Here is a 27814-nt window from a genome sequence, read left to right as displayed (position 1 = left end):
GAATAATTACTTTCAGCCAAAGAAATACAAATTGTGATTTTTAAATTTGTGAATTTTCATAAATCTGTTTTCGTTTGACGTCTAAGACGGCTTGACATTTCTGTGATACTAGTGCCTTGAGTGTGAGTATTATTGTTTACCTCATCGACCGATTATTTAAATATATACAAAGAAGCAAACATATAGAAAACTAACAGTTTTATAGGTTCATACATAGTAAAACATACAAACATATTTAAGATACAACACGAAGTTTCTGTACATCAACACGTATCTTTCGATCTCTCTCTAAAACAACGCTTATTTCGCTATCCTTGCTAAACTTATACTTCACGCTTCAAAACACACAAAAACATCGCTTTTCTTTCGATAAGTGTATTTTGTCGGCTTTGTTCAAATTGTCTGAATTCTTGATTGTTAAACAAAATCATTTCAAGCAACATCATACAACAACAATTAACGTGTTTCCATAATATTAATACCGGCATTTGTTTAATGTAAAGTTTACTGAAATTGATTTGATAGAAATCAACATTAAAAATTGACACACTATTGAAAAGTCATGCATAATACTATTTATACAGAGAAATATATTCGAAAAGCACAAACATGTATAAGATTATAAATATCTGTTTTTGTTTAAGATTGAATCCTCATTTTGATTTGTTAAAAAATGTACGTACATAAAACGGAATTCACAAATGATACCGAATAATAAAATATAGTTATTGATGTGTTTTATTTATAATGTCTGATAATTGTTTGTGTTAGATGTGTAAATGTTTCCGAAGGCGAGTAATTTCATCCATCCGGAGAATGATATACGTGTGCCTTGCCATTGAACCCTATGATATACGTGTGCCTTGCCATTGAACCCTATGATATACGTGTGCCTTGCCATTGAACCCTATGATATACGTGTGCCTTGCCATTGAACCCTTTACTTCAATGTATTACTTTCTTAAGCAAATGTCAATAGCTCTACATTTATTCTCAGGTTTAATCTCCCTAAATTATGTATTCGCTAACACTTCATTTCAGATAACATTTTCCATCAGTATTATTATTAATATTCGTGTAATTTTTTTTCTTAAGGAAGCTTTCGCCATATGTCAGCAACGTTTATTGTACTATTACAAAGAACGTATTTAACAAACAATACCTTTCTTTTTGTAGCATATGTATATAATAATTGTGCTATATGATGTAAGGTCCTATACCTTGTGTAATCCTTAATTGTTGACATTAAAAAGAGTATTGACTTGTTTAACATTAGAGCGAATTAATTGCATCGAACAGGATCATTTGAGTCGCGTTCTCAGAAAACTGGGCACAATGCTTGTGCGTAAAGTGTCGTCCCAGATAAGCCTATGCAGTCCGCACAGGCTAACCAGGGACGACACTATCCGCTATTATGACATTTTTCGTTTAGATGCAGTCTCTTCTTAGCAAAAATCCAATTTAGGCGGAAAGTGTCATCCATGATTAGCCTGTGCGGGCTTCACAGGCTAATATGGGACGACACTTTACGCACATGCATAATGCCCAGTTTACTCAGAACACAACGCATTTACATGACTTAGATCTCGCACGTCACTGAGATGACTGGGTATGTCATCGAGACGGTTCTGTGGTGTCTGGTGGTCACAGTGTCCTGTCTGGTGGTCACAGTGTCGGCACAGACTGAAGATGATCACGTCAATCAGGTTTGTTTTCATTAAATGTTAAACATTCAGCCAAAGTAAAAATCATAATATGTAGATAATGTGTAGAGTTAAATATGAATGTGTATTTATCAAAATTATAAAGACCAAATTTATTCATGTTTTGTTAAATGTATATTATGCAATACGGTGATTGTGTCATTATGGGTATATTGAATGACCGTGTTGAGTGTGAATAAATTCGTCATATTTAATAATAGTACGTGTATTCATTGCATAACGCTTTAAACAATAAACCTTTTTAAAACAAATATATTGTCCCATTCTTGATTGAAATTGTGAAACTTCCTTTGGAAAATCGATCAGTCAATCGAGCGGACAGATCTTGGACATTTGAGACTTCCTTGTTGTGCGCATTGAGGACATTTCTTTTGAAATAAGGCGACAGAGCGCTAATCTTTAACAGCACTGCAACTCCTATCGATTTGAAATAAACGAGACATGATATTTGTTTATTTTTAATCAGTAAACTTCGTTTATAGTTTTTAATATAGAGATGTGAAACTCCAGCTGCTCAAGAAGTATTGCATTCTTATTATACACAATTTCGTAGTCCTTTATTTATCGCAAGTGACCACTTTCCAAAACATAACGGCACAATACAAAACAGCATACACACATAGTAGAATAAAGCTGTGTCACCGCCTTGGCACGGTCAATGCAAACACGGGGGTGGGGGTTTAACCGATGTTAGAGCGCTCAACCTCACACTTGACCCACCCTGCCATATTTATAATACATATAAGTGCAAATAAAATTTAACCTCATAGCATTGCAACTCAAATTAAACAATAATAAAAATGAATTTAACTGCATTTAATTTTATTAGCATTTTATTACTCAATAGTAATTAAAATGATAAGTCTGAAATCTTAACCAGAATAAACCATAAGTTGGTGTACATTCTTTAAATGAATGTGAAATGACCAGTAAAACTTGGAATCCATACTTTTTTCCAGATGGTTTTACCACAGAACACGGCCGAAAGCACCAATACTATCGCATCATTTGTTGGATGTAAGTATATCGTCAAGTGAAATAAAACTATCCAACACGATGTTAAACTACGTACCTCTAGACAAAATGTAAAACAAGATTGCCATGCGGCACAGTTAATACACAGTACCTGGGCCAAAACATGACAATTCATATAAAAGAATATCATTTGCTAGGTAATGGTGCTTAACTTTGTCAACAATGCAAATATTTGATATACAACAAAACAACAACAATATGTTTTGTCTGTTCTATTCTCTGAGCACAGCGAACTTGATTAAACCATTTATGCCTAGTGGACTCTTCCATCCTTCTAAATTGGATAAATTTATTTCCAAAATTAGGGAGGTCTATAATATTTATTTCTACATTTAGAATATTTCTTACATAAATTCCTTTAAGCAAACAGCGCAGACCCTGATGAGACGCCGCATCAAGCGGCGTCTCATCTGGGTCTACGCTGTTTGCCAAGGCCTTTTTTCTAGACGATGTGCATAAATGGGTTTAACTACAAAGCCATAACAATACCTTATCTTGTTTAATACTAATATCACACAAATAACTCTAATTGTATATACACACATATATATATATATTAGTATGTTAGCATAAATAATTTGTTCAAGGTATCAAACCCTTAATACGACCAATATTATCAGATTCACACATAAGAACAACCTGCTCTATTTTTCAGTCACTCCTGCTCTATTTTTCAGTCACGCCTGCTCTATGTTTTAGACACGCATGCTCTATTTTTCAGTCGCACCTGCTCTATTTTTCAGTCACGTGTCCTAAGGGTCACCGGTGTCTGCCGGTAATAGAGTGCCTGCCCTGTGACTATGGCTACTACAAGGACACGGAGGGGTCGGAGCTTTGCTCTCAGTGCCCTGCCGGATGTACGACGCTGAGGAAAGGGGCAGAGACCTGGCGGGAGTGCGTCCGTATGTAACATATCATGCTTATATTTATATGCATTTATTATATAGCTTGCGATTTTCCAGAAACACAATCTTTTTTCGACATTTCAATACGAGAAACCGTTTTCGCTGCATTTGTTTTCTGTTGCAGTAACTGAAAAGTAGCCGAACTGCTTTTAATGTAGGTTCAAAAACTCAGCCATCTTCGGCACTGAAAAGCTTTCTTGCGCGAACAACATAGTTAACATAAAATACATCACTTTTTGCGCGATTGGTTCGTTTATTTTATGTTGAAACAGATATAAGCAAATTGAATCTTACATATATAAATATATAATTTGACAAGAGTTGTAATTGCTCACCATGCTTTTAACAAAACCCAAACTTGTGTTTACATATGACATCGTATATCTTTGACACTATAATTTTAACAAAATACCGGCTTGCGATTTTAATGGTTATATTTCACGTCAACAATGTACATGCTTATAATTTTATATAGCTTTATCTATCATAACAGACGCTTTTAATATTTTAAATGGATACTTAAGTGTCTATTTAGAAGTTTTATAATGTAATTCAACACAAAATATCAGTGTTTTTTGAAGTTTAAAATTGTTAGGTATAACAACTTACGTGGACGATTCCAAGATTAAATTTAATTAATTATAGTATAAGGAAGATGTAAGGAAGAAATGTAGAAGAAAAATTCATAAAAATACGACTTCTCCGAAAAGTGTTTGGAACGTTTTTAAACAAATATGCCCCTGTAAGGTAGAACGGGAATATTAGTTAAATTAATATATAAGACGTGTTCCAAACAAATAAATACACTTACTAGTATTAAATGACATACGTCCATGTGTAAGCTTCCAACGTCTTGTAATATTTGCATGATCAATTAGCCAAATGTCCCCCTGGTTATGAGGAATCCGAATGCAGCAAGACATGTACGAAATGTCGACCCGGATTCTATAAGCCCAGCTGGGAGAACGTGCCGTGCACGCGCTGTCCTGATGACGTCATGTTCTATGAGGATGACGTTGGAATGACGAGCGTTGAAGAGTGTCGCGGTAGGAACCATTCAAACGTAGCTCTGAGCTCGTTCATAAACTGTTTAATTTGAACTTTTATAATGACGTATATCAGTCAAGGTTCACTCTGATATCAATACTATAATATTCATGTAATAGTGAATGTACTTGAAGCATTTTAATGAAATTTCGAAAAGTTCTGTGCACAGACCGATATATTTTAACACCAGAATTTACCATTTCAGGAAATAAAACCTTGACAACGACAACCCCAAGGCGCGGTAAGTTAAGTCACATTGGTCATATCTATTAAATACATAACATTAGTGTGGTCATGAAGATGCATCGGTCTCTATAGGCTGCAAGTAGGTGAAATCATCGATTTACGACATAATCAACATATAAATAATAATATCAATTGTTATTCCGCCATTAGAAAGCAACTTATTAACATCAATCACAGTACAAACTCTGACGCATATATGTCTGTTACATACTCATGAATGATCAAGCTAGATCTTCAGTGTGTAAGAATATGTGTATAATCCGTTTTCTAAAATGTCAAAGCATGCATAATATAACAAAAGTTGAATGCGTTACTTATTTCAGCAACAAACCTTTTTATCTTAAACAATAATAAATGTGTTATGTTTCGGTACTCGAACAAACACCGTAAGTTAAAACTATGACGCTTATATGTATGTTACATACTCATGAATGGTCAAGTTAGAAATTCCGTGTGGTAAAATACGTGTAAAATCCTGTTTTCTTAAATGTCAAAAACATGTATAATATAACGGTGGTTGAAAGCGTCACTGGTATCTTCGACTAACTTTTTTATTGATCTATAAAGAAATTTAGTTTTCCTCTTTCTTTACATTTTCAAAAATACACAATAACCAATCGATCACTACACATGCAAAACTTCTTATCATTTACTTCTGTCGTATCCATTATTAATTAACTATATGGCATATGATTTACGGTGATGCAAAATAACGATTAGAGTACAAAACCAAGTAATTAACAATGTTAAACATGACCAGACTTTTACAAGTGAAAATCAATTATTTATATTTGACTTGTATAATAATATTCGTTTCAGTAACACCTACAGCACCTCCAGAAACCACAACCGAAAGTATGTTGTTTCTTTTATACCTAATAATAAAATATGACATTTCTGCAGTGAAATAACAGCAGTGAAAATAACAAATTGTTATTTTCACAGGTGAAAATATAAAATTTTCGGAACTAGATCTACTTTTTCTCTTTTTAGATAATCATTTCGAGATTTAGTTTAAGATTTATATATAAATTTTATGATTACTCGTGAATTAAAAACGATATTCAATCGAATCCAACAAATTTTCTTTTATTTTATGCTTTTTTTCACCGTTTATTTACATTGTAAAAGAGTTTAACTGGAGAATTTCGCCTGTATAGTGTCGTCATTTTGTGTATTGAAATGTATTGAGGCACGCGACGGGAGAAAGGGTAAGTTTTCAGCGAAAGGGAAACAGCTGTAAATGATTGTCTTGAAAAATGAGCATAAAAGAAACAGACATGTGTTCATGTCAGTGTAAGATCGTTTGTTATTTCACGAGTGATCATAGAAAAACAATATTTTCACTCGTGGCAAAAATATATTTTCTATGATCACTCGTGAAATAACAAAAAATCTTACACTGACATGGACAAATATCATCTATATCTTTAATATCCTTGTATGATGTCATCTGTTTGAATGAGATTAAAATATATGATGGACTTAATGGTTTTAAATGATTACATATTAATTATATTATTGGAAATACATGCTTGTACGACTCCTCTCTTTAGACTGGGCCACAACAGAGCTACCATCAGACGATGAAATAGGTAAGGAATTATTTAGTATTTGTTAAGTTTAACTAAAACTGAGCTAGTGTTAAGTATGATATTTTACGGCATACAATAAATTAACGTATGTAAGTAAATAAATAATAAATAAAACTATTACATGTATGAGCCTTTTTTATTGCATCAAGCGTTAATAATATGTCACATACTAAGTAAGAAACATGTAAAAGCGTGTGTAAATTAATTTTTTATTATAATGATATAAAATATATCAGTTATGTATTGTGTATATTTACTTATTGCCTTAAAGCAAATGTTTACCTTTTCTATTGCTGGTGGGTATTAACCCTTACAATGCGGGAACCGAGTTTTGAAGGTCTTTGCAAACAGTTTGGATCCAGATGAGACGCCACAGAACGTGGCGTCTCATCTGGATCCAAACTGTTTGCTATTCTGATAGTAATTTTTGAAAAAAAATCGAAGAAATGCTAATTGTAGAAATTCAGCAGACGACATTTTAGCAGACGATAAATTTCCCAGCATGCAAAGGGTTAAGATCGTACATTTTTATGTGAAAAAGTGGAAAAACTGCCAACATTTTAAGCATCTTTTTCAACATCAATACTGCTTGATCTTTAATCGTAATACTTTTGCCAGTCTGTCACGACTACACTGCGGATATTGTCATTGTCATCGACGGATCCGGCTCCATCGAAAAGGAGGACTTTAAGAAACAACTGGAGTTCGTTGGGGACATCATTGGTGGACTAAATGCACGTTCTCGCGCCAATATCGCCGTAGTTGCCTTCAGCTCGGAAGTTTACGACTACGTCTACCTTGACCAGTTTGCTGATAAAGACGCACTGAAACATCGAACCATGAATTTTTCGTACGTATGTTTTAATAACATGCATCAAAATGGTTAAAACTAAGCGTTTTCCGTCATAGCTGTTGTTTTTGTATTTGCTTCTAGTATACATACATGCCGAATAACGTTAATATTGTTATGTCAATTGATACTTAAATGCTACATTTACTATACAAGGCTTTTATTTACAAAAAATCCCTCTATCATCATCGCATGTTCTAGAAAATAAAATTATATTCCCGCTCTTCATATTCTCATAAATTTAAAGTTAAATGCTTCATACAATATATAAAAATATAAAAAAATACACTCTGTCTCCCTCACAAATATTTTATCGATATAAATCGTATGATCGTTGATCAGATCGTTGGTAAGCACTTTTTTAATACAATATCGCTTTGTGCGAATGGAGGCATAAATTGGACCACTTAGTCTTCAAAATCTTCATCTAGATGAAAATAACCCGTATTAGGGCACAAAATGATTAATCCATTTACAGTCAGCAGGGTTTAGCTACCTATACGGGCAAGGCGCTGAAGTTTGTGGTTGAAGACATTCTTAGTGTTAGGCACGGGGACAGACCTTTCGCCCAGGACATCGTTCTGGTTATCACAGACGGCATGTCCACAGATCCAGTAGATATGCGGAAGCACGCAGAACTGCTGAAAAAGAAGGCAACAAAGGTGAAAACAAACATTACTTGTAGTCGCCTTATTATTTTGTTTAAAACTCCAGATAAATAACTACTCAATGTGTTGCATGTATGATAAATAGCAAACATTTTGGAAAGTACTGAATGAAACGACATGTGGTGAAAAAACATTTTCGGGAAGAATATTAAAAATATGATTTAGACATTTACCTAATACATTATTTGAAAGGTGAAATGAAAAGTGATTATGTGCATATTCGCGGCAGAAGACAATAAGTTTCATCAGCATTGTTACTTTATAAGGTACAACACATTTGAATGCTGCCATGAACAACAGCATTTCTTTACAATTCTACATTAAACCTATTTCAGGTGTTTGCAGTGGCAGTGGGTGATTTTAACGCTACTGCTTTGACCTATTTCAGGTGTTTGCAGTGGCAGTGGGTGATTTAAACGCTACTGCTTTGACCCATTTCAGGTGTTTGCAGTGGCAGTGGGTGATTTTAACGCTACTGCTTTAACCTATTTCAATTGTTTGCAGTGGCAGTGGGTGATTTTAACGCTACTGCTTTGACCTATTTCAGGTGTTTGCAGTGGCAGTGGGTGATTTTAACGCTACTGCTTTGACCTATTTCAGGTGTTTGCAGTGGCAGTGGGTGATTTTAACGCTATTGCTTTGACCTATTTCAGGTGTTTGCAGTGGCAGTGGGTGATTTTAACGCTACTGCTTTGACCTTTTTCAGGTGTTTGCAGTGGCAGTGGGTGATTTTAACGCTACTGCTTTGACCTATTTCAGGTGTTTGCAGTGGCAGTGGGTGATTTAAACGCTACTGCTTTGACCCATTTCAGGTGTTTGCAGTGGCAGTGGGTGATTTTAACGCTACTGCTTTGACCTTTTTCAGGTGTTTGCAGTGGCAGTGGGTGATTTTAACGCTACTGCTTTGACCTTTTTCAGGTGTTTGCAGTGGCAGTGGGTGATTTAAACGCTACTGCTTTGACCCATTTCAGGTGTTTGCAGTGGCAGTGGGTGATTTTAACGCTACTGCTTTGACATTTTTCAGGTGTTTGCAGTGGAAGTGGGTGATTTTAACGCTACTGCTTTGACCTTTTTCAGGTGTTTGCAGTGGCAGTGGGTGATTTTAACGCTACTGCTTTGACCTATTTCAGGTGTTTGCAGTGGCAGTGGGTGATTTTAACGCTACTGCTTTGACCTATTTCAGGTGTTTGCAGTGGCAGTGGGTGATTTTAACGCTACTGCTTTGACCTATTTCAGGTGTTTGCAGTGGCAGTGGGTGATTTTAACGCTACTGCTTTGACCTATTTTAGGTGTTTGCAGTGGCAGTGGGTGATTTTAACGCTACTGCTTTGACATATTTCAGGTGTTTGCAGTGGCAGTGGGTGATTTTAACGCTACCGAGTTGGAAAACATTGCATCCAAACCAGAGTACATCTTCCACGTAGAGAATTTTGACGCTCTTAACACGATCTACGAAGACCTAAAAAAATGGTCATGTGCTGGTAGGAAATGTGACGTTTACTTAACCATTAATCGTAATGCTTAAGTGTTTGTATTTAATATATAAAAAATGATAATAGAAATAAACTATATATTTTTTACACAAGCTATTATTAAGTATTTAAAAAAATATTACTTACACTTCTCAATATTGTATTACTTATTTTATTGATGATGTCCTGTTTATTCACATGGTGTTTTTGCAATTTTCCAGATAACACTGCCGGATGTATACAAGGAGGTACATTCGATTTGTCAAATTTCAATTCAAATTGCATTCGTCTATTGTAATATTGAAAACGTTTATATAAAACTATCGAATTAAAATGTTATTACTGTTTTGCTCTAGCTATTTCTATTGGCATTTTCCGTTCCTGTGCTTTATTCAGCCATATTTTCCTTTCCTGTGCTTTATTCAGCCATATTTTCCGTTCCTGTGCTTTATTCAGCCATATTTTCCGTTCCTGTGCTTTATTCAGCCATATGCTCCCGATACGAGCACGATGAGATCCGCTTGAGACTCATGTTCGGCACGAACTGCACCTCGTTCTGTCACTGTGCTACCTTGGCAACCCATGAGAACGCAACGGTGACCTACTACTGGGAGAGACAGAACTGTCCGCTTGGCACTCAGTTTGATGAATCCATTAAAAACTGCAATCATCCAGAGAACGTTATGTGCAATGGTACGTGATTTTGAATATACAAACTGAATGGGTACATGCATTCCATATAGCAATAATGAAACTTATGGAGCACTATAAGGCGAGATTTTGTTGTTACCATCAGCCGTTTCTTGAACAATATAAACAAATAATGAAACAGCTCACTCTTTTAGTGATACACGTGTGGTTCACCGCCTTTGAACGGTCAACACTGCACACTTAGCTAATAAATCATAATGACTGTGTCACTTCCTGTGGTGCTTCAAACAATAAAAGTTATGGAAGCAAAGCAAAAAGGACGACTACATAGTTATGGGGAGTATTCAGGACATAATTACGTGGCGGTCGTGTCCCAAATAAAGTATTTTATTCTACTTACCCGTCGTAAAGGGACATAATACACATCATACAATTTTATGTATCACTTTCGGGAGTTCGTATTTAGTTACTTCTATCAAGGTCAATGAAGCTTTTGTACTTACGTTAGCAGATATATGAGAATTGAAAGTCTTACTCTTTATATACCAATAAAATATAATATTTAATCAAATTAAATGTATACTGTGTACTTAATCACCAATCTGATCATAATACGGTCATGCTTGTAGATGGATGGATGTCTGGAGAAGGGGAGCCTCCAACCAACACCATAACACCGACACCGGCATGGACGACAGATCCGACAACCGATTGGACAGGTGAGTTTAGTGAAACACATCTAGGACATAGCGTAAGAATTAAAAAAACATTAATCGACAATAAACATTGATACGGACACATGCTTCTTGTGATGCTTATTTCATGCCTTTGTGTGGTGTAAACAATAGTTTTGTTACAAGTGTTTTCTACATTATTATTTCTTTTCTAATATTTATTGTGTTTGATTTTGATATTTAAACAGTGAATTTTTATTGATATTTATTCGTATTTTTAAATATTTACAATTGTCTGATGTGTTGTTTTGTGGTAAAATATATGACGATTCGTGTCCTTTTTCTTGCATATTAAATTGTATAAACAATATTGCACACTGAAATAAACTAGTGTAATAATACTAGCTTCGCTTGGAAATATATATTTCCAATTAGTTTTATTGTGTTTAACATTAATTATTATAAATATTTTAACACGTTTAATAAAACAACAATACTATTTAACATATTTTTGAAATTTAAACATTTTTTTTAAGATTAAACAGCTGTTTATGTACTGTTTACTTGTATACTCGTTATGAATAAATGTCTGATAGCAGACCAATATGGGCCATATTAATGATAATCGACGGACTCGATGGGGGCTTATTTGAGATAACGCTTTAATAACATTAATTAAGCCAACCTTTCCAAGAACGCCGCTCATTTGATATATCCGCAAGGGTGCATTATCTATAAAACATATATTGTAATATTCAATTAAACTGTTATATGTTCCTCTTAAAATATCATGAAGAATGTCGTAATTGCCTTCTCATAGCATGACGTGGTTTGTTTTAATTTTTCAGAAATAACCTATAAAAAAGAAGACCTGTGTAGGTCATAATTTAAAGATTTGCTTGTTCCAATCGTAGTTTGATCATAAACATTAAACACGATTTATATCTTTCAGCATATATTTTAATAACTTACATTACTGATAAATGGTTATGAATATGTGAATATGTGAATGAATCCGTGCTATAGTTCGACTCAGGTTTGGTTTGTAAGCTTTAATCATTAAAAGATATGTCGTGTTGTAAGCATTGATCTGTATTGAATATGCATTTGTTCAGTTGGCTTTAATAACAGGCTAACGGTAGCTTTCATGATCAGTTATCTCGCGATGTTTCTCGAGTTTGATTATTCCTATATATCGTAGTATTTGCTATTTCGAACCGGAAATTTGTAGATCAAAAATACAAAATTCTCAGAGACTTGTCGGGAACTTTTGTTCAAGCGATATATGTTGCGAAATGAGAATTAAAAAAAACTATTTTCGTTACCGATTGCTCACGTCATTACGTTATAACATGTGTTATGTCAGTATGTTACCTTACATGTTGCTATAGATTATCCCAGTGTTATATTTACGGATGATTCATACCCATGTTTGGTGACTGTGAATTTCAGATACAACTGGAGAGGTCACATTTCCCACAGACACGCCGCCTGCGGAAGAGGAAACAATCGGTAGTTTGCATTCCATCTATGAACCTCGCTCTGGGAAAAGGGGGTTTAATGTATGTGCGTACAGGGTCGTCCCGGATTAGCATGTGCAGTCCACACAGGCTTACCAGGGACGGCACTTTCCACTTTTATTGTATTTTACGTTTAAACGAAGACCCTTCTTGACCAAACTTCAGTTGAGTCGGAAAGTGTCGTATCTGATTAGCCTGTGCGGACTGAACGGACTAATCTCGGACGATACTTTACGCACATGCATCAAACCCACTTTTACAGAGCGAGGCTCATATATTTATAATTTTATCCAACAATACGCTGGAGGGTACTTTTCTTAGGTCACGGAGTGTATGTGATTTTGATTTCATACAAAGTGTTTTAGTGCATAGTTGTTACAAACCTAAAATCTGCCTTAATATGTTTTGATGCGGATGAAAATACGCGACATTTGAAGGGCCTACTCTTGAATCATACGTATCAAACCATCTAACCTGAAGAGATCAATGATTCATGCGTTTTCAATTGAAAATAATAAAATTAATAAGAAAACGGAAAAAGGCAGTGCTTACCTGTACTAAATTATAAACCACAATTTCCACCGAGAGGATAGTTATAAATCAACCAATCTTCATGCAATGCAAAAAAAATGATGATTCTTTTTCTTAATACTTATGATTTATGAACATAGATAAACAAAAACATAACGTTTATAGCAGACATTTGCACGCATATATGTTGACCAGTATTTCAATCGTTACAACAATTTCCAACGTTTGTCTGTCAGTGTGCCACGATTACTCCGCGGATATTGTCGTCGTCATTGACGGTTCCGGCTCCATCGTCAAGGAAGACTTCCGGGCGCAGCTTCAGTTTGTCAGCGACATGGTCATGGATCTGAACGCGAGTGCGCGAGCTAGGGTGGCCGTTGTAGCGTTCAGCGATGAAGTCTACGAATACGTTTATCTTCAACAGTACTTGAACAAAACTGCACTAGCGAAAAGAGTCTTGCAATTCACGTTAGTATTAGTTATTTAAGTGAACTTACTGACATAATCATACGCATACATGTTTAACGTTATCACCAGTTTAACATTTAAGTGTACTATGTAATAAAAAGATCGGCTATACTAAACATCGTCTGACTCTGAAGTCTCGTGTTCGATTTTCACAGCAAGTCTCGAATTGTCATACTTTTTTGTTATTCATATTATTCAATTATCTAATCGAGATTTTTTCTCATGCTTATATTGTTAGAATTTTTTTTAACATAATATCGTCTTTTGTGCAAATATAATCTTAATATTGGAAAAAATAGACTTTTTATGTTTATAATCTATATGAAATAAACTATGACTCCGACACAGTACGAGAAATCCATTTTGCAGTCAGCAGGGTTTAGCGACCTATACGGGACAGGCGCTCAAGTTTGTGGTTGAGGAAGTTCTGAATGCCGCTAACGGCGACAGACCAAACGCCCAAGATGTCGTACTGGTCGTCACTGACGGAAAGTCCACAGATCCTGAGGATTTGTTGATCTATGCAGACCAACTGAAACAGAAAGCATCAAAGGTTACACTGCATATATAGTTCGATGCTGATTTAAGCGTTTCATCGTGAAAAAGATGCACACAACTATATACAGATTTATACTCTCTAATGTACATAACACGAATAAAACACGGTTTGTGAAGCATCAATTTAATTTAACGCAAAACATCAACCGTTATTCTTAACATATTGTTGTGAGATTATATTTAAGATTGTAAATACTGATTTTTTCAAAAGATTGTATTTTACATCTTGAACGCCATTTATTTTTACTACGAAAGGAAACTTTACGTAGCGTTTATTTACGCGTTAATTATTAAGGATACTAAGGATACATTTATATTTTTTTACGAAGTACAAGGTTACTTTCGTGGGAATAGACAGATACATAAAATAACTCCCAATTTGTTTCGTATACCATTCCGCATACAATTTAAAATTGTTTAACGGCAGGTCTTCGCTGTTGGAGTTGGCAGTTACGAACTCAGCGAGTTGAAGGAGATTGCTTCAGATCCGGCATACGTTTATGAGGTCGACAGCTTTGATGCACTGGATTCCATCTCTGATAACCTAAGAAGAGAATCGTGCGCAGGTAAAAAAAATATTTTTTCAAAACAACAGTCATGTAAATTATTTATATTTTGTGTACGCGTATTTTTTAAACGGATATGTTATGCAGGTTATGCAATGGTATTTAGTTTTAAAATGATTTTGAACGATTACGCAAAATGAATCTTATTTATTGGGATTGCTTGCCCCAGCTACCGAAATTCCCAATTTTATTGTGCTATTGATGCAACGTGAGTTCTTAAAATCATGTTCAAGCACTAGTTACTCTAGTAGACGGCAAACAGTAAAAGAAAGTTACAGGAAGAACGTTTTGAAACTTGATAAAACATAAAATCGGAAAATAAATTTTTGTATTGTTCAATTGCACACACACAATCCGAAAAAAAAGCTTTATTTTATCTAATGTGTTTGTACACATTTTCCACAAAATATTTGATTATGGTTATATATCTCTTTTCTTTCAGACAAAAGTGCTGGCTGTAGAGAGCGGGGTAAGTAAATATTTAAGACATAACAGTTTGTCCTGTACAACTCTGTTATTTTCTTAAGATAAATATTGAACACCTTTCAGACAAGAACTCTCGTTCATACAGTGCTCTGTTCGTAGACAATTTACATCATTTATGTATTACAATTCAGCCATATGCTCTCAATACGAGCACGATGAGATCCGCTTGAGACTCATGCACGGCACGAACTGCACCTCGTTCTGTCACTGCGCTACCTTGGCAACCCATGATGACGCAACGGTGACCTACTACTGGGAGAGACAAAACTGTTCGCCAGGCACCCAGTTTGATTCGTCGAAAGGAGTTTGCAACCATGTTGGCGACTTTGTGTGTGAAGGTAACATTACATTTTTCATATTTAATCACAACTACATTACATGAATGACCTCCAAAGCTATTCACTGCATATTTGAGTACTAACGGTCGCGTTAAACATAATAGCATATGAAAGCTAATATATATATATATATATATATATAAAAGGACATAATACACATCATAAAATTCCATGTAACACTTTCGGGACTGCGTATTTAGTTACTTCTACCAAGGTCAATGAAGCTTTTGTACTTACGTTCAATAAGAATTGAAAGTCTTACTCTTTATATACCAATAAAATATAATATTTTATCAAATTACATGTATACTGTGTACTTAATCACCAATCTCATCATAATACGGTCATGCTTGTAGATGGATGGATGTCTGGAGAAGGGAAGCCTCCAACCAACACCACAACACCGACACCGGCATGGACGACAGATCCGACAACCGATTGGACAGGTGAGTTTAGTGAAACACATCTAGGACATAGCGTAAGAATTAAAAAAACATAAATCGACAATATTGATAAACATTGATACGGACACATGCTACCTGTGATGCTGATTTCATGCCTTTTGTGTGGTGTAAACAATAGTTTTGTGTGGTGTAAACAATAGTTTTGTGTGGTGTAAACAATAGTTTTGTTACAAGTGTTTTCTACATTATTATTTCTTTTCTAATATTTATTGTGTTTGATTTTGATATTTAAACAGTGAATTGTTATTGATATTTATTAGTATTTTTAAATATTTACAATTGTCTAATGTGTTGTTTTGTGGTAAAATATATGACGATTCGTGTCCTTTTTCTTGCATATTAAATTGTATAAACAATATTGCACACTGAAATAAACTAGTGTAATAATACTAGCTTCGCTTGAAAATATATATTTTCAATTAGTTTTATTGTGTTTTACATTAATTATTATAAATATTTTAACACGTTTAATAAAACAACAATACTATTTAACATAGTTTTGAAATTTAAACATTTTAAAGATTAAACAGCTGTTTGTGTGTACTGTTTACGTGTATACTCTTTATGAATGAATGTTAGGTATCAGACCAATGTGTGCCATATTAACCTATTTAAGCCTAGAGGACTCTCCCATCCTTCAAAATTGGATCAATTTATTTCCAAAATTAGGGATGTCTTGTATATTTATTTCTATATTTAGAATATTTCTTACAGAAATTCATTTAAGCAAACAGCGCAGACCCTGATGAGACGTCTCAGCTGGGTCTACGCTGTTTGCCAAGGCCGTTTTTCTAGACGCTAAGCATAAGTGGGTAAATGATATTCTACGGACTCGAGGGGGCTAATTTGAGATAACGCTTTACTAACATTAATTAAGCCAACTTGTCCAAGAACGCCGCTTATTTGATATATACCCTAGGGTGCAATATCTATAAAAACAAATATGTTAATATACAATTAAACTGTATATGTGTTATATGTTCCTCTTAAAATATCGTAAAGAATATCGTAATTGCCTTCTCATGGCATGACTTGGTTTGTTTTGGTTTTTCAAAAATAACCTATGCAAAATTAAAACCTGTGTAGGTCCTTTATTTACAGATTTGCTTGTTCCAATGATATTTCGATCATAAACAGGACTTATATTTTTCAGCACATATTTAATAACTTTGATTACTGATTAATTGAAATAAATATGTGTTTAAATCAGTGCTTTGGTTCGACTCGGGTTTGGTTTGTCAGATTTACCGGTAATTATTAAAAAATGTTTGTCGTGTTGGAAGTATTGTTCTGTATTGAATATGCTGGCTTTAATAGAATTCTGAAAATAACTTTTATAATCATTAATCACACGATGTTTTAGGAGTTTGATTATTCCTATATATCGTGGCATTTGTCATTGTCAGCCGAAAAGTTGTTGATCAAGATACTCAATGCTCAGAGATTTGTCGTGAACTTGTGTTCAAGCGATAGAAATTTTGAAATGAAAATAATTAAACCCCTTTTCGTTACCAATTGCTCACTTCATTAAGTAATAACATGTGTTATGTCAGTATGTTACCTTATGTGTTTCTATAGATTATCCAAGTGATTACGGAGGATTCCTACCCATGTTTGGTGTCCTTGTGAATTTCAGATACAACTGGAGAGGTCACATTGCCAACAGACATGCCGCCTGCTGAAGAGGAAACAATCGGTAGTTTGAATTTTATCTATGAGCCTCGCTCTGTGAAAAGGGGGTTTACTGCATGTGCGTTTAGTGTCGTCCCAGATTTACATGTGCAGTCCGCATAGGCTAAGATGGGACGACACTATCTGCTTTTTTCATTTAAAGGAAGACTATTCTTGACGAAAACTCAGTTTGGGCGGAACGTTTTGTATCTGATTAGCCTGTGCGGAGTGTACAGGCTAATCTGGGACGACACATTACGCACATGCATAAAAAAAACTTTTCACAGATCCAGGCTCAAATATAACTAATGTTATCCAACAATACGCTTGAGGGTACTTTTCTTAGGTCACGGAGTAAATGTGATTTTGATTTCATACAAAGTGTTTAGTGCATAGTTTGTTACAAACCTTAAATCTGCCTTAACATGTTTTGATGCGGATAAAAATACGCGACATTTAGTGGACTTAATCTTGAATCATACGTATCAAACCCTCCTATCTGAAGAGATCAATGATTCATGCGTTTTCCATTGAAAATTATAAAATTAAGAAGAAAACGGAAAAAGCAAAGCTTACCTGTAGTGAATTATGAACCACAATTTGCACCGAAAGGATAGTTAAAAATCAGCCAATCTAAATGCAATGCAACAATAATGATGATTTATTGAATGATTTTTTTTTCGAAATACTTATGATTTATAAAATATAGATAAACAAAAACATAACATTGTTAATCGCAGTCATTTGCACGCCAATAGGTTGATGAGTATTTCAATCGTTACAACAATTTCCAACGTTTGTCTGTCAGTGTGCCACGATTACTCCGCGGATATTGTCGTCGTTATTGACGGTTCCGGTTCCATCGTCAAGGACGACTTCCGGGCGCAGCTTCAGTTTGTCAGCGACATGGTCATGGATCTGAACGCGAGCGCGCGAGCTAGGGTGGCCGTAGTAGCGTTCAGTAATGAAGTCTACGAATACGTTTATCTTCAACAGTACTTGAACAAAACTGCACTAGCGAAAAGAGTTATGCAATTCACGTTAGTATTAGTTATTTAAGTGAACTTACTGACATAAGCATACGCATACATGTTTAACGTTATCACCAGTTTAACATTTAAGTGTACTATGTAATAAAAAGATCGGCTATACTAAACATCGTCTGACTCTGAATTCTCGTGTTCGATTTTCACAGCAAGTCTCGAAGTGTCATACTTTTTTGTTTTTCATATTATTCAATTATCTAATCGAGATTTTTTCTCATGCTTATATTGTTAGATTTTTTTTAAACATAATATCGTCTTTTGTGCAAATATAATCTTAATATTGGAAAAAATAGACTTTTTATGTTAATCTATATGAAATAAACTATGACTCCGACACAGTACGAGAAATCCATTTTGCAGTCAGCAGGGTTTAGCGACCTATACGGGACAGGCGCTCAAGTTTGTGGTTGAGGAAGTTCTGAATGCCGCTAACGGCGACAGACCAAACGCCCAAGATGTCGTACTGGTCGTCACTGACGGAAAGTCCACAGATCCTGAGGATTTGTTGATCTATGCAGACCAACTGAAACAGAAAGCATCAAAGGTTACACTGCATATATAGTTCGATGCTGATTTAAGCGTTTCATCGTGAAAAAGATGCACACAACTATATACAGATTTATACTTTCTAATGTACATAACACGAATAAAACACGGTTTGTGAAGCATCAATTTAATTTAACGCAAAACATCAACCGTTATTCTTAACATATTGTTGTGAGATTATATTTAAGATTGTAAATACTGATTTTTTCAAAAGATTGTATTTTACATATTGAACGCCATTTATTTTTACTACTAAAGGAAACTTTACGTAGCGTTTATTTACGCGTTAATTATTAAGGATACTAAGGATACATTTATAATTTTTTACGAAGTACAAGGTTACTTTCGTGGGAATAGACAGATACATAAAATAACTCCCAATTTGTTTCGTATACCATTCCGCATACAATTTAAAATTGTTTAACGGCAGGTCTTCGCTGTTGGAGTTGGCAGTTACGAACTCAGCGAGTTGAAGGAGATTGCTTCAGATCCGGCATACGTTTATGAGGTCGACAGCTTTGATGCACTGGATTCCATCTCTGATAACCTAAGAAGACAATCGTGCGCAGGTAAAAAAAATATTTTTTCAAAACAACAGTCATGTAAATTATTTATATTTTGTGTACGCGTGTTTTTTAAACGGATATGTTATGCAGGTTTTGCAATGGTATTTATTTTTAAAATGATTTTGAACGATTACGCAAAATGAATCTTATTTATTGGGATTGCTTGCCCCAGCTACCGAAATTCCCAATTTTATTGTGCTATTGATGCAACGTGAGTTCTTAAAATCATGTTCAAGCACTAGTAACTCTAGTAGACGGCAAACAATAAAAGAAAGTTACAGGAAGAACGTTTTGAAACTTGATAAAACATAAAATCGGAAAATGAATTTTTGTATTGTTCAATTGCACTAACACAATCCGAAAAAAAACGCTTTATTTTATCTAATGTGTTTGTACACATGTTCCACAAAATATTTGATTATGGTTATATATCTCTTTTCTTTCAGACAAAAGTGCTGGCTGTAGAGAGCGGGGTAAGTACATATTTAAGACATAACAGTTTGTCCTGTACAACTCTGTTATTTTCTTAAGATAAATATTGAACACCTTTTAGACAAGAACTCTCGTTCATACAGTGCTCTGTTCGTAGACAATTTACATCATTTGTGTATTACAATTCAGCCATATGCTCTCAATACGAGCACGATGAGATCCGCTTGAGACTCATGCACGGCACGAACTGCACCTCGTTCTGTCACTGCGCTACCTTGGCAACCCATGATGACGCAACGGTGACCTACTACTGGGAGAGACAAAACTGTTCGCCAGGCACCCAGTTTGATTCGTCGAAAGGAGTTTGCAACCATGTTGGCGACTTTGTGTGTGAAGGTAACATTACATTTGTCATATTTAATCACAACTACATTACATGAATGACCTCCAAAGCTATTCACTGCATATTTGAGTACTAACGGTCGCGTTAAACATAATAGCATATGAAAGCTAATATATATATATATATATATATATATATATATATATATATATATATATATATATATATATATATATATAAGGACATAATACACATCATAAAATTCCATGTATCACTTTCGGGACTGCGTATTTAGTTACTTCTACCAAGGTCAATGAAGCTTTAGTACTTACGTTCAATAAGAATTGAAAGTCTTACTCTTTATATACCAATAAAATATAATATTTTATCAAATAACATGTATACTGTGTACTTAATCACCTATCTGATCATAATACGGTCATGCTTGTAGATGGATGGATGTCTGGAGAAGGGAAGCCTCCAACCAACACCACAACACTGACACCGGCATGGACGACAGATCCGACAACCGATTGGACAGGTGAGTTTAGTGAAACACATCTAGGACATAGCGTAAGAATTAAAAAACATAAATCGACAATATTGATAAACATTGATACGGACACACGCTACCTGTGATGCTGATTTCATGCCTTTTGTGTGCTGTAAACAATAGTTTTGTGTGGTGTAAACAATAGTTTTGTGTGGTGTAAACAATAGTTTTGTTACAAGTGTTTTCTACATTATTATTTCTTTTCTAATATTTATTGTGTTTGATTTTGATATTTAAACAGTGAATTGTTATTGATATTTATTAGTATTTTTAAATATTTACAATTGTCTAATGTGTTGTTTTGTGGTAAAATATATGAAGATTCGTGTCCTTTTTCTTGCATATTAAATTGTATAAACAATATTGCACACTGAAATAAACTAGTGTAATAATACTAGCTTCGCTTGAAAATATATTTTTTCAATTAGTTTTATTGTGTTTTATATTAATTATTATAAATATTTTAACACGTTTAATAAAACAACAATACTATTTAACATAGTTTTGAAATTTAAACATTTTTAAGATTAAACAGCTGTTTGTGTGTACTGTTTACGTGTATACTCGTTATGAATGAATGTTAGGTATCAGACCAATATGTGCCATATTAACCTATTTAAGCCTAGAGGACTCTCCCATCCTTCAAAATTGGATCAATTTATTTCCAAAATTAGGGATGTCTTGTATATTTATTTCTTTATTTAGAATATTTCTTACAGAAATTTATTTAAGCAAACAGCGCAGACCCTGATGAGACGCCGCATCATGCGGCGTCTCAGCTGGGTCTACGCTGTTTGCCAAGGTCGTTTTTCTAGACGCTAAGCATAAATGGGTAAATGATAATCTACGGACTCGATGGGGGCTAATTTTAGATAACGCTTTACTAACATTAATTAAGCCAACTTTTCCAAGAACGCCGCTTATTTGATATATACGCTAGGGTAGCAATATCTATAAAACAAATATGTTAATATACAATTAAACTGTATATGTGTTATATGTTCCTCTTAAAATATCGTAAAGAATATCGTAATTGCCTTCTCATGGCATGACTTGGTTTGTTTTGGTTTTTCAAAAATAACCTATGCAAAATTAAAACCTGTGTAGGTCCTTTATTTACAGATTTGCTTGTTCCAATGATATTTCGATCATAAACAGGACTTATATTTTTCAGCACATATTTAATAACTTTGATTACTGATTAATTGAAATAAATATGTGTTTAAATCAGTGCTTTGGTTCGACTCGGGTTTGGTTTGTCAGATTTACCGGTAATTATTAAAAAATGTTTGTCGTGTTGGAAGTATTGTTCTGTATTGAATATGCTGGCTTTAATAGAATTCTGAAAATAACGTTTATAATCATTAATCACACGATGTTTTAGGAGTTTGATTATTCCTGTATATCGTGGTATTTGTCATTGTCAGCCGAAAAGTTGTTGATCAAGATACTCAATGCTCAGAGATTTGTCGTGAACTTGTGTTCAAGCGATAGAAATTTTGAAATGAGAATAATTAAACCCCTTTTCGTTACCAATTGCTCACTTCATTAAGTAATAACATGTGTTATGTCAGTATGTTACCTTATGTGTTTCTATAGATTATCCAAGTGTAATATTTACGGAGGATTCCTACCCATGTTTGGTGTCCTTGTGAATTTCAGATACAACTGGAGAGGTCACATTGCCAACAGACATGCCGCCTGCTGAAGAGGAAACAATCGGTAGTTTGTATTCCATCTATGAGCCTCGCTATGTGAAAAGGGGGTTTACTGCATGTGCGTTTAGTGTCGTCCCAGATTTACATGTGCAGTCCGCATAGGCTAAGATGGGACGACACTATCTGCTTTTTTAATTTAAAGGAAGACTATTCTTGACGAAAACTCAGTTTGGGCGGAACGTTTTGTATCTGATTAGCCTGTGCGGAGTGTACAGGCTAATCTGGGACGACACATTACGCACATGCATAAAAAAACTTTTCACAGATCAAGGCTCAAATATAACTAATGTTATCCAACAATACGCTTGAGGGTACTTTTCTTAGGTCACGGAGTAAATGTGATTTTGATTTCATACAAAGTGTTTAGTGCATAGTTTGTTACAAACCTTAAATCTGCCTTAACATGTTTTGATGCGGATAAAAATACGCGACATTTAGTGGACTTAATCTTGAATCATACGTATCAAACCCTCTTATCTGAAGAGATCAATGATTCATGCGTTTTCCATTGAAAATTATAAAATTAAAAAGAAAACGGAAAAAAAGCAAAGCTTACCTGTATCGAATTATGAACCACAATTTGCACCGAAAGGATAGTTAAAAATCAGCCAATCTAAATGCAATGCAACAATAATGATGATTTATTGAATGATTTTTTTTTCGAAATACTTATGATTTATAAAATATAGATAAACAAAAACATAACATTGTTAATCGCAGTCATTTGTACGCCAATATGTTGATGAGTATTTCAATCGTTACAACAATTTCAAACGTTTGTCTGTCAGTGTGCCACGATTACTCCGCGGATATTGTCGTCGTTATTGACGGTTCCGGCTCCATCGTCAAGGAAGACTTCCGGGCGCAGCTTCAGTTTGTCAGCGACATGGTCATGGATCTGAACGCGAGCGCGCGAGCTAGGGTGGCCGTTGTAGCGTTCAGTGATGAAGTCTACGAATACGTTTATCTTCAACAGTACTTGAACAAAACTGCACTAGCGAAAAGAGTCTTGCAATTCACGTTAGTATTAGTTATTTTAGTAAAATAACTGACATTATCATACACATACATGTTTGACGTTAGCACCAGTTAAACATTTAAGTGTACTATGTAATAAAATGATTGTCTATACTTTACTTCGTCTGACTCCAAAGTCTCGTGTTCGATTCTCACACGAAGTCTTGAAGTGTTAAGCTTTTTTGTTTTTCATTTCATTCAATTATCTAATCGAGATATTTTTTCTCATGCTTTTATCGTTATAATTTTTTTTGTAATATAATATCGTCTTTTGTGAAAATATAATCCAAATATTGGAAAACATAGGCTTTTAATGTTCATCTATATAAAAATAATTATGACTGCGACACAGCACGTGTAACCCATTTTACAGCCAGCAGGGTTTAGCGACCTACACGGGAGAGGCGCTCAAGTTTGTGGTTGAGGAAGTTCTGAATGCCGTTAACGGTGACAGACCAAACGCCAAAGATGTCGTACTGGTCGTCACTGACGGAAAGTCTACAGATCCTGGTGATTTGTTGATCTATGCAGAGCAACTGAAACAGAAAGCATCAAAGGTTGAACTGCATAAATATTTCGTTGATGATTTAAGCGTTTTGTCGTGAATTAAATGCGCAAATGTCATTTTTATACAGATTTATACTCAATAATGTACATAACACGAGAACGACACGGTTTGCGAAGCATTACTTTAATTAAGCATACAACATCAACCGTTATTTTTAACATATTGTTGTGAGATTATTTTTAAGATTGTTCTATAGTTTTTGAACGGCAATCATATTTACTACGAATACAAACCTAACTTAGCCTTCATTTACGCGTCAAGTTCAAGGTTACTTTCGTGTGAATATGCAGATACATACAATAATTCCCAATTTATTTCTTGTGCCATTCGGCATACAATTTAAAATTGTTTAACAACAGGTCTTTGCTGTTGGAGTTGGCAGTTACGAACTCAGCGAGTTGAAGGAGATTGCTTCAGATCCGGCATACGTTTATGAGGTCGACAGCTTTGATGCATTAGATTCCATCTCTGATAACCTAAGGAGAGAATCGTGCGCAGGTAAAAATAATAATTTTTCAAAACAACAGTTTTGAACAATTACGCCAAATGAATCTCATATATTTGGATGGTTTGCCCCAACTACCGAAATTCTCAATTGTATTGTACTATTGATGCAACGTGAGTTCTTAAGATCATGTTTAAGCACAATTTACTCTAGTAGACGGCAAACATTAAAAGAAAGTTACAGGAGAACGTTTTGAAACTTGATAAAACATAAAATCTGAAAATGAGTTTTTGTATCGTTCAATTGTAAACCCACAATCCGAAAGAAAAGCTTTATTTTATCTAATGTTTGTACACATTTTCCACAAAATATTTGATAATGGTTATGTATCTCTTTTCTTTCAGACAAAAGTGCTGGCTGTAGAGAGCGGGGTAAGTAAATATTTAAACCATTACAGCTTGTCCTCTACAACTCTGTTATTTTCTGAAGATACATATTGAACACCTTTGAGTCAAGAACTCTCTTTCATACAGCGCACTGTTCGTAGACAATTTACGACATGTATGTATTACAATTCAGCCATATGCTCTCAATACGAGCACGATGAGATCCGCTTGAGACTCATGCACGGCACGAACTGCACCTCGTTCTGTCACTGCGCTACCTTGGCAACACATGATGACGCAACGGTGACCTACTACTGGGAGAGACAAAACTGTTCGCCAGGCACCCAGTTTGATTCGTCGAAAGGAGTTTGCAACCATGTTGGCGACTTTGTGTGTGAAGGTAAAATTGCATTGGCATATTTAATCACAACTACATAACATTCATGAAATCCAAAGCTATTCACTGCACACTTGAGTACTAACGGTCGCGTTTAACATAATAGCATATGAAAGCTAATATATATATATATTTATATATTAAAATGAAAGAAAAGAAAATTTTATAAACATTTTTAACGCTTCCTGGGCAGATGGAGGGTGTTCTGGCTATTATAGTTAGCCCGGCGAGAGCCACCCTATGTATGTATTTATATTTATTTTAGATGGATGGTTGACTACACCTGCACAGTCAACGCAACCTACACCTACGACGCCTATTGGTAAATGTTAACTACTTGCGGATTTCGTTTTGACAATATGTCTGTACTCTACCTTTATTCATTTAAAATACATTTTCCGTACTTTGAATGACATTTTGTTTTATTAATTTAACCGTACATAAAAACGTGAAATAATGCTTGTTTAAAAAAATGGAAGCGCTTTCTGCACGTATTATTATTCTACCGTTCGTTTACACATGAGCCGCCTGCTAGGCACACCAGGCATAATGCATGCGTAACGTGTCGTACAAAATTAACCAGCACAGTCTGCAAATCGTATGTATTAGTATAAATATACCTTAATGATTATATAAATTAGATTCAGGTTTTACGGACACCACAACAATCCAAGCTGACGTGGACGAGGTTACTGATCCAACAACAGGCTGTCCAAGTACGAGTATATAGTATTGTTGCTTTTAATTAGTATTTTTTTTTTAAATATATATATATATATATATTGAATTCTTCAGAATATTACGAAAACAAGATAAAATATAGTGTGGCATTAGTATAATTAAACATGATTCTACAACTTTAACAAGTAACTATACTAATATACCATTGCTGCAACGTACAGTTTTTACTGTAAAAGCAACATGTGTACACAATTATCGCCCCTGTTTTAGTCCGAACATGCAGCGGCGTGGAGTATTACGCGTTGCCTGGGTGCAAAGGGTTCTGCCAGTGCAATGACGCCACCAAGAAGTGGGTGCAGCATCTCTGTAACGTCCCACATGAGCTCTTTAATGAGGACGTCAAGAATTGCGACCATCAGTACAATGTCAACCCGACCACGTGTACAGGTAAATAATCCCACCTTGAAAGTTGTGCATTATTAGTGTTTTTTGTTTCTTATACATCTCGTTAAAATCAGGAGCACAATATGGTATTAATGGCAATATATGTAGAATAAAACAATGTCCAATTCTGACTTTGTATCTTAAGAAGTATGCAATTCTAAAATAAAATATCGACAAATCGACAATATTTCTGAGCTAAAGGCTGGAGGAATGAAGGTTTTGATGCCAGAAATATACACTGATGTATACACAAAGGTTTATACAAATGTATATCAGTGTCCATTATCGAAACGTATATTAAGGTAAAATTAGTTAGATTGATTTTTCTTGTTTCAGCTAAAACAACGTAATGGAAGACCTTTGATGACCTTTGAACTTCGATTAGAACGGGAAGAAGTGCTACAAAGAACCTTATCGAATTATTACTGTGAATTTTCCATTAATTATTTACAAAATCCGTGGAGTATGTCTTTCTATATTTTTCTACAACCCATAATTTTGTAGGAAACAATGTTAGTTTCTTCGAGTTATATGAGTTACATGAAGATGGAGCTGTTTTCGATGAACACGTGCAAAACTATCAATTTCCATTAACTGTTTATCACCATTAACTGTTTATCTCGACACTAAATACATTTCACGAATACTGTATTGAATCACATAAAGACTTTTTAATAGATTTTTTCAAAAATGAATGTTTTTTCTTATTTATGTATAACTATTTAATGTCACGCACATTTTCCTTTTTCCATCATTCATTTATAGAATTGTTATTGTTACCCATTTTTTGTTACTTTCTATGATATATCGTGTCCTTGTTTGGTCAGCCTAATTTTTCTATTCTCTGTTATTTTTGTAATCGCTTACAAAGACGCTATAGTTGTAAAACTTAACAGTCGATTGATTTCTATTGTCATTTCTATCTCGAAAGTGAAACTAAAAACACATATGCGACTAAGTTTCAGGTTAAGCATATATTTAATATTTTTTACCAATCACATCTGTTTACATCGACTACTGAATGTAAATGTGAGATAATTTCGTTGTAGTGTATATTAAAATATTGTTAACGGTTTTTTTTCAACAATATGTATGTGTATGTTAAAATAAACATTCATCAGGTTATGACCTTAATTTCAAATATAACGCATCAGTTGTGTTTCTTTGTTACATTTTAATGGTAATATACAGTCATGAAAAATA

General features: G+C 34.5%; 1 protein-coding gene across 2 annotated transcripts; it reads left to right on the top strand.

Annotated features, from left to right (window-relative positions):
- LOC127858912 (collagen alpha-1(XII) chain-like) lies at nt 1-27814 on the top strand. 2 transcript variants are annotated; one of them, XM_052396236.1, is made up of 31 exons: nt 1-122; nt 1584-1706; nt 2684-2741; nt 3503-3661; nt 4543-4710; nt 4917-4952; nt 5777-5812; nt 6514-6552; nt 7171-7402; nt 7881-8064; nt 9413-9551; nt 9764-9790; nt 10029-10235; nt 10823-10912; nt 17435-17494; nt 18278-18509; nt 18876-19059; nt 19492-19630; nt 20074-20100; nt 20249-20455; nt 20854-20943; nt 22618-22677; nt 23462-23693; nt 24064-24247; nt 24618-24756; nt 25108-25134; nt 25283-25489; nt 25752-25808; nt 26128-26202; nt 26438-26614; nt 26948-27814. In XM_052396236.1, exons 2-31 carry the CDS (start codon nt 1602-1604, stop codon nt 26959-26961), a joined length of 3591 nt encoding a protein of 1196 aa, XP_052252196.1. In that variant the 5' UTR covers nt 1-122; nt 1584-1601; the 3' UTR covers nt 26962-27814. The 2 variants fall into 2 exon arrangements, with proteins under 2 accessions (XP_052252196.1, XP_052252197.1); XM_052396237.1 differs by lacking the exon at nt 17435-17494 and adding an exon at nt 12320-12379.

This window comes from Dreissena polymorpha, chromosome 14 (assembly GCF_020536995.1).
Source record: "Dreissena polymorpha isolate Duluth1 chromosome 14, UMN_Dpol_1.0, whole genome shotgun sequence".
Lineage (NCBI taxonomy): Eukaryota > Metazoa > Mollusca > Bivalvia > Myida > Dreissenidae > Dreissena > Dreissena polymorpha.
Note: the sequence above shows the minus strand (reverse complement) of the source record. Positions and strands in the feature narration are given on the sequence as shown.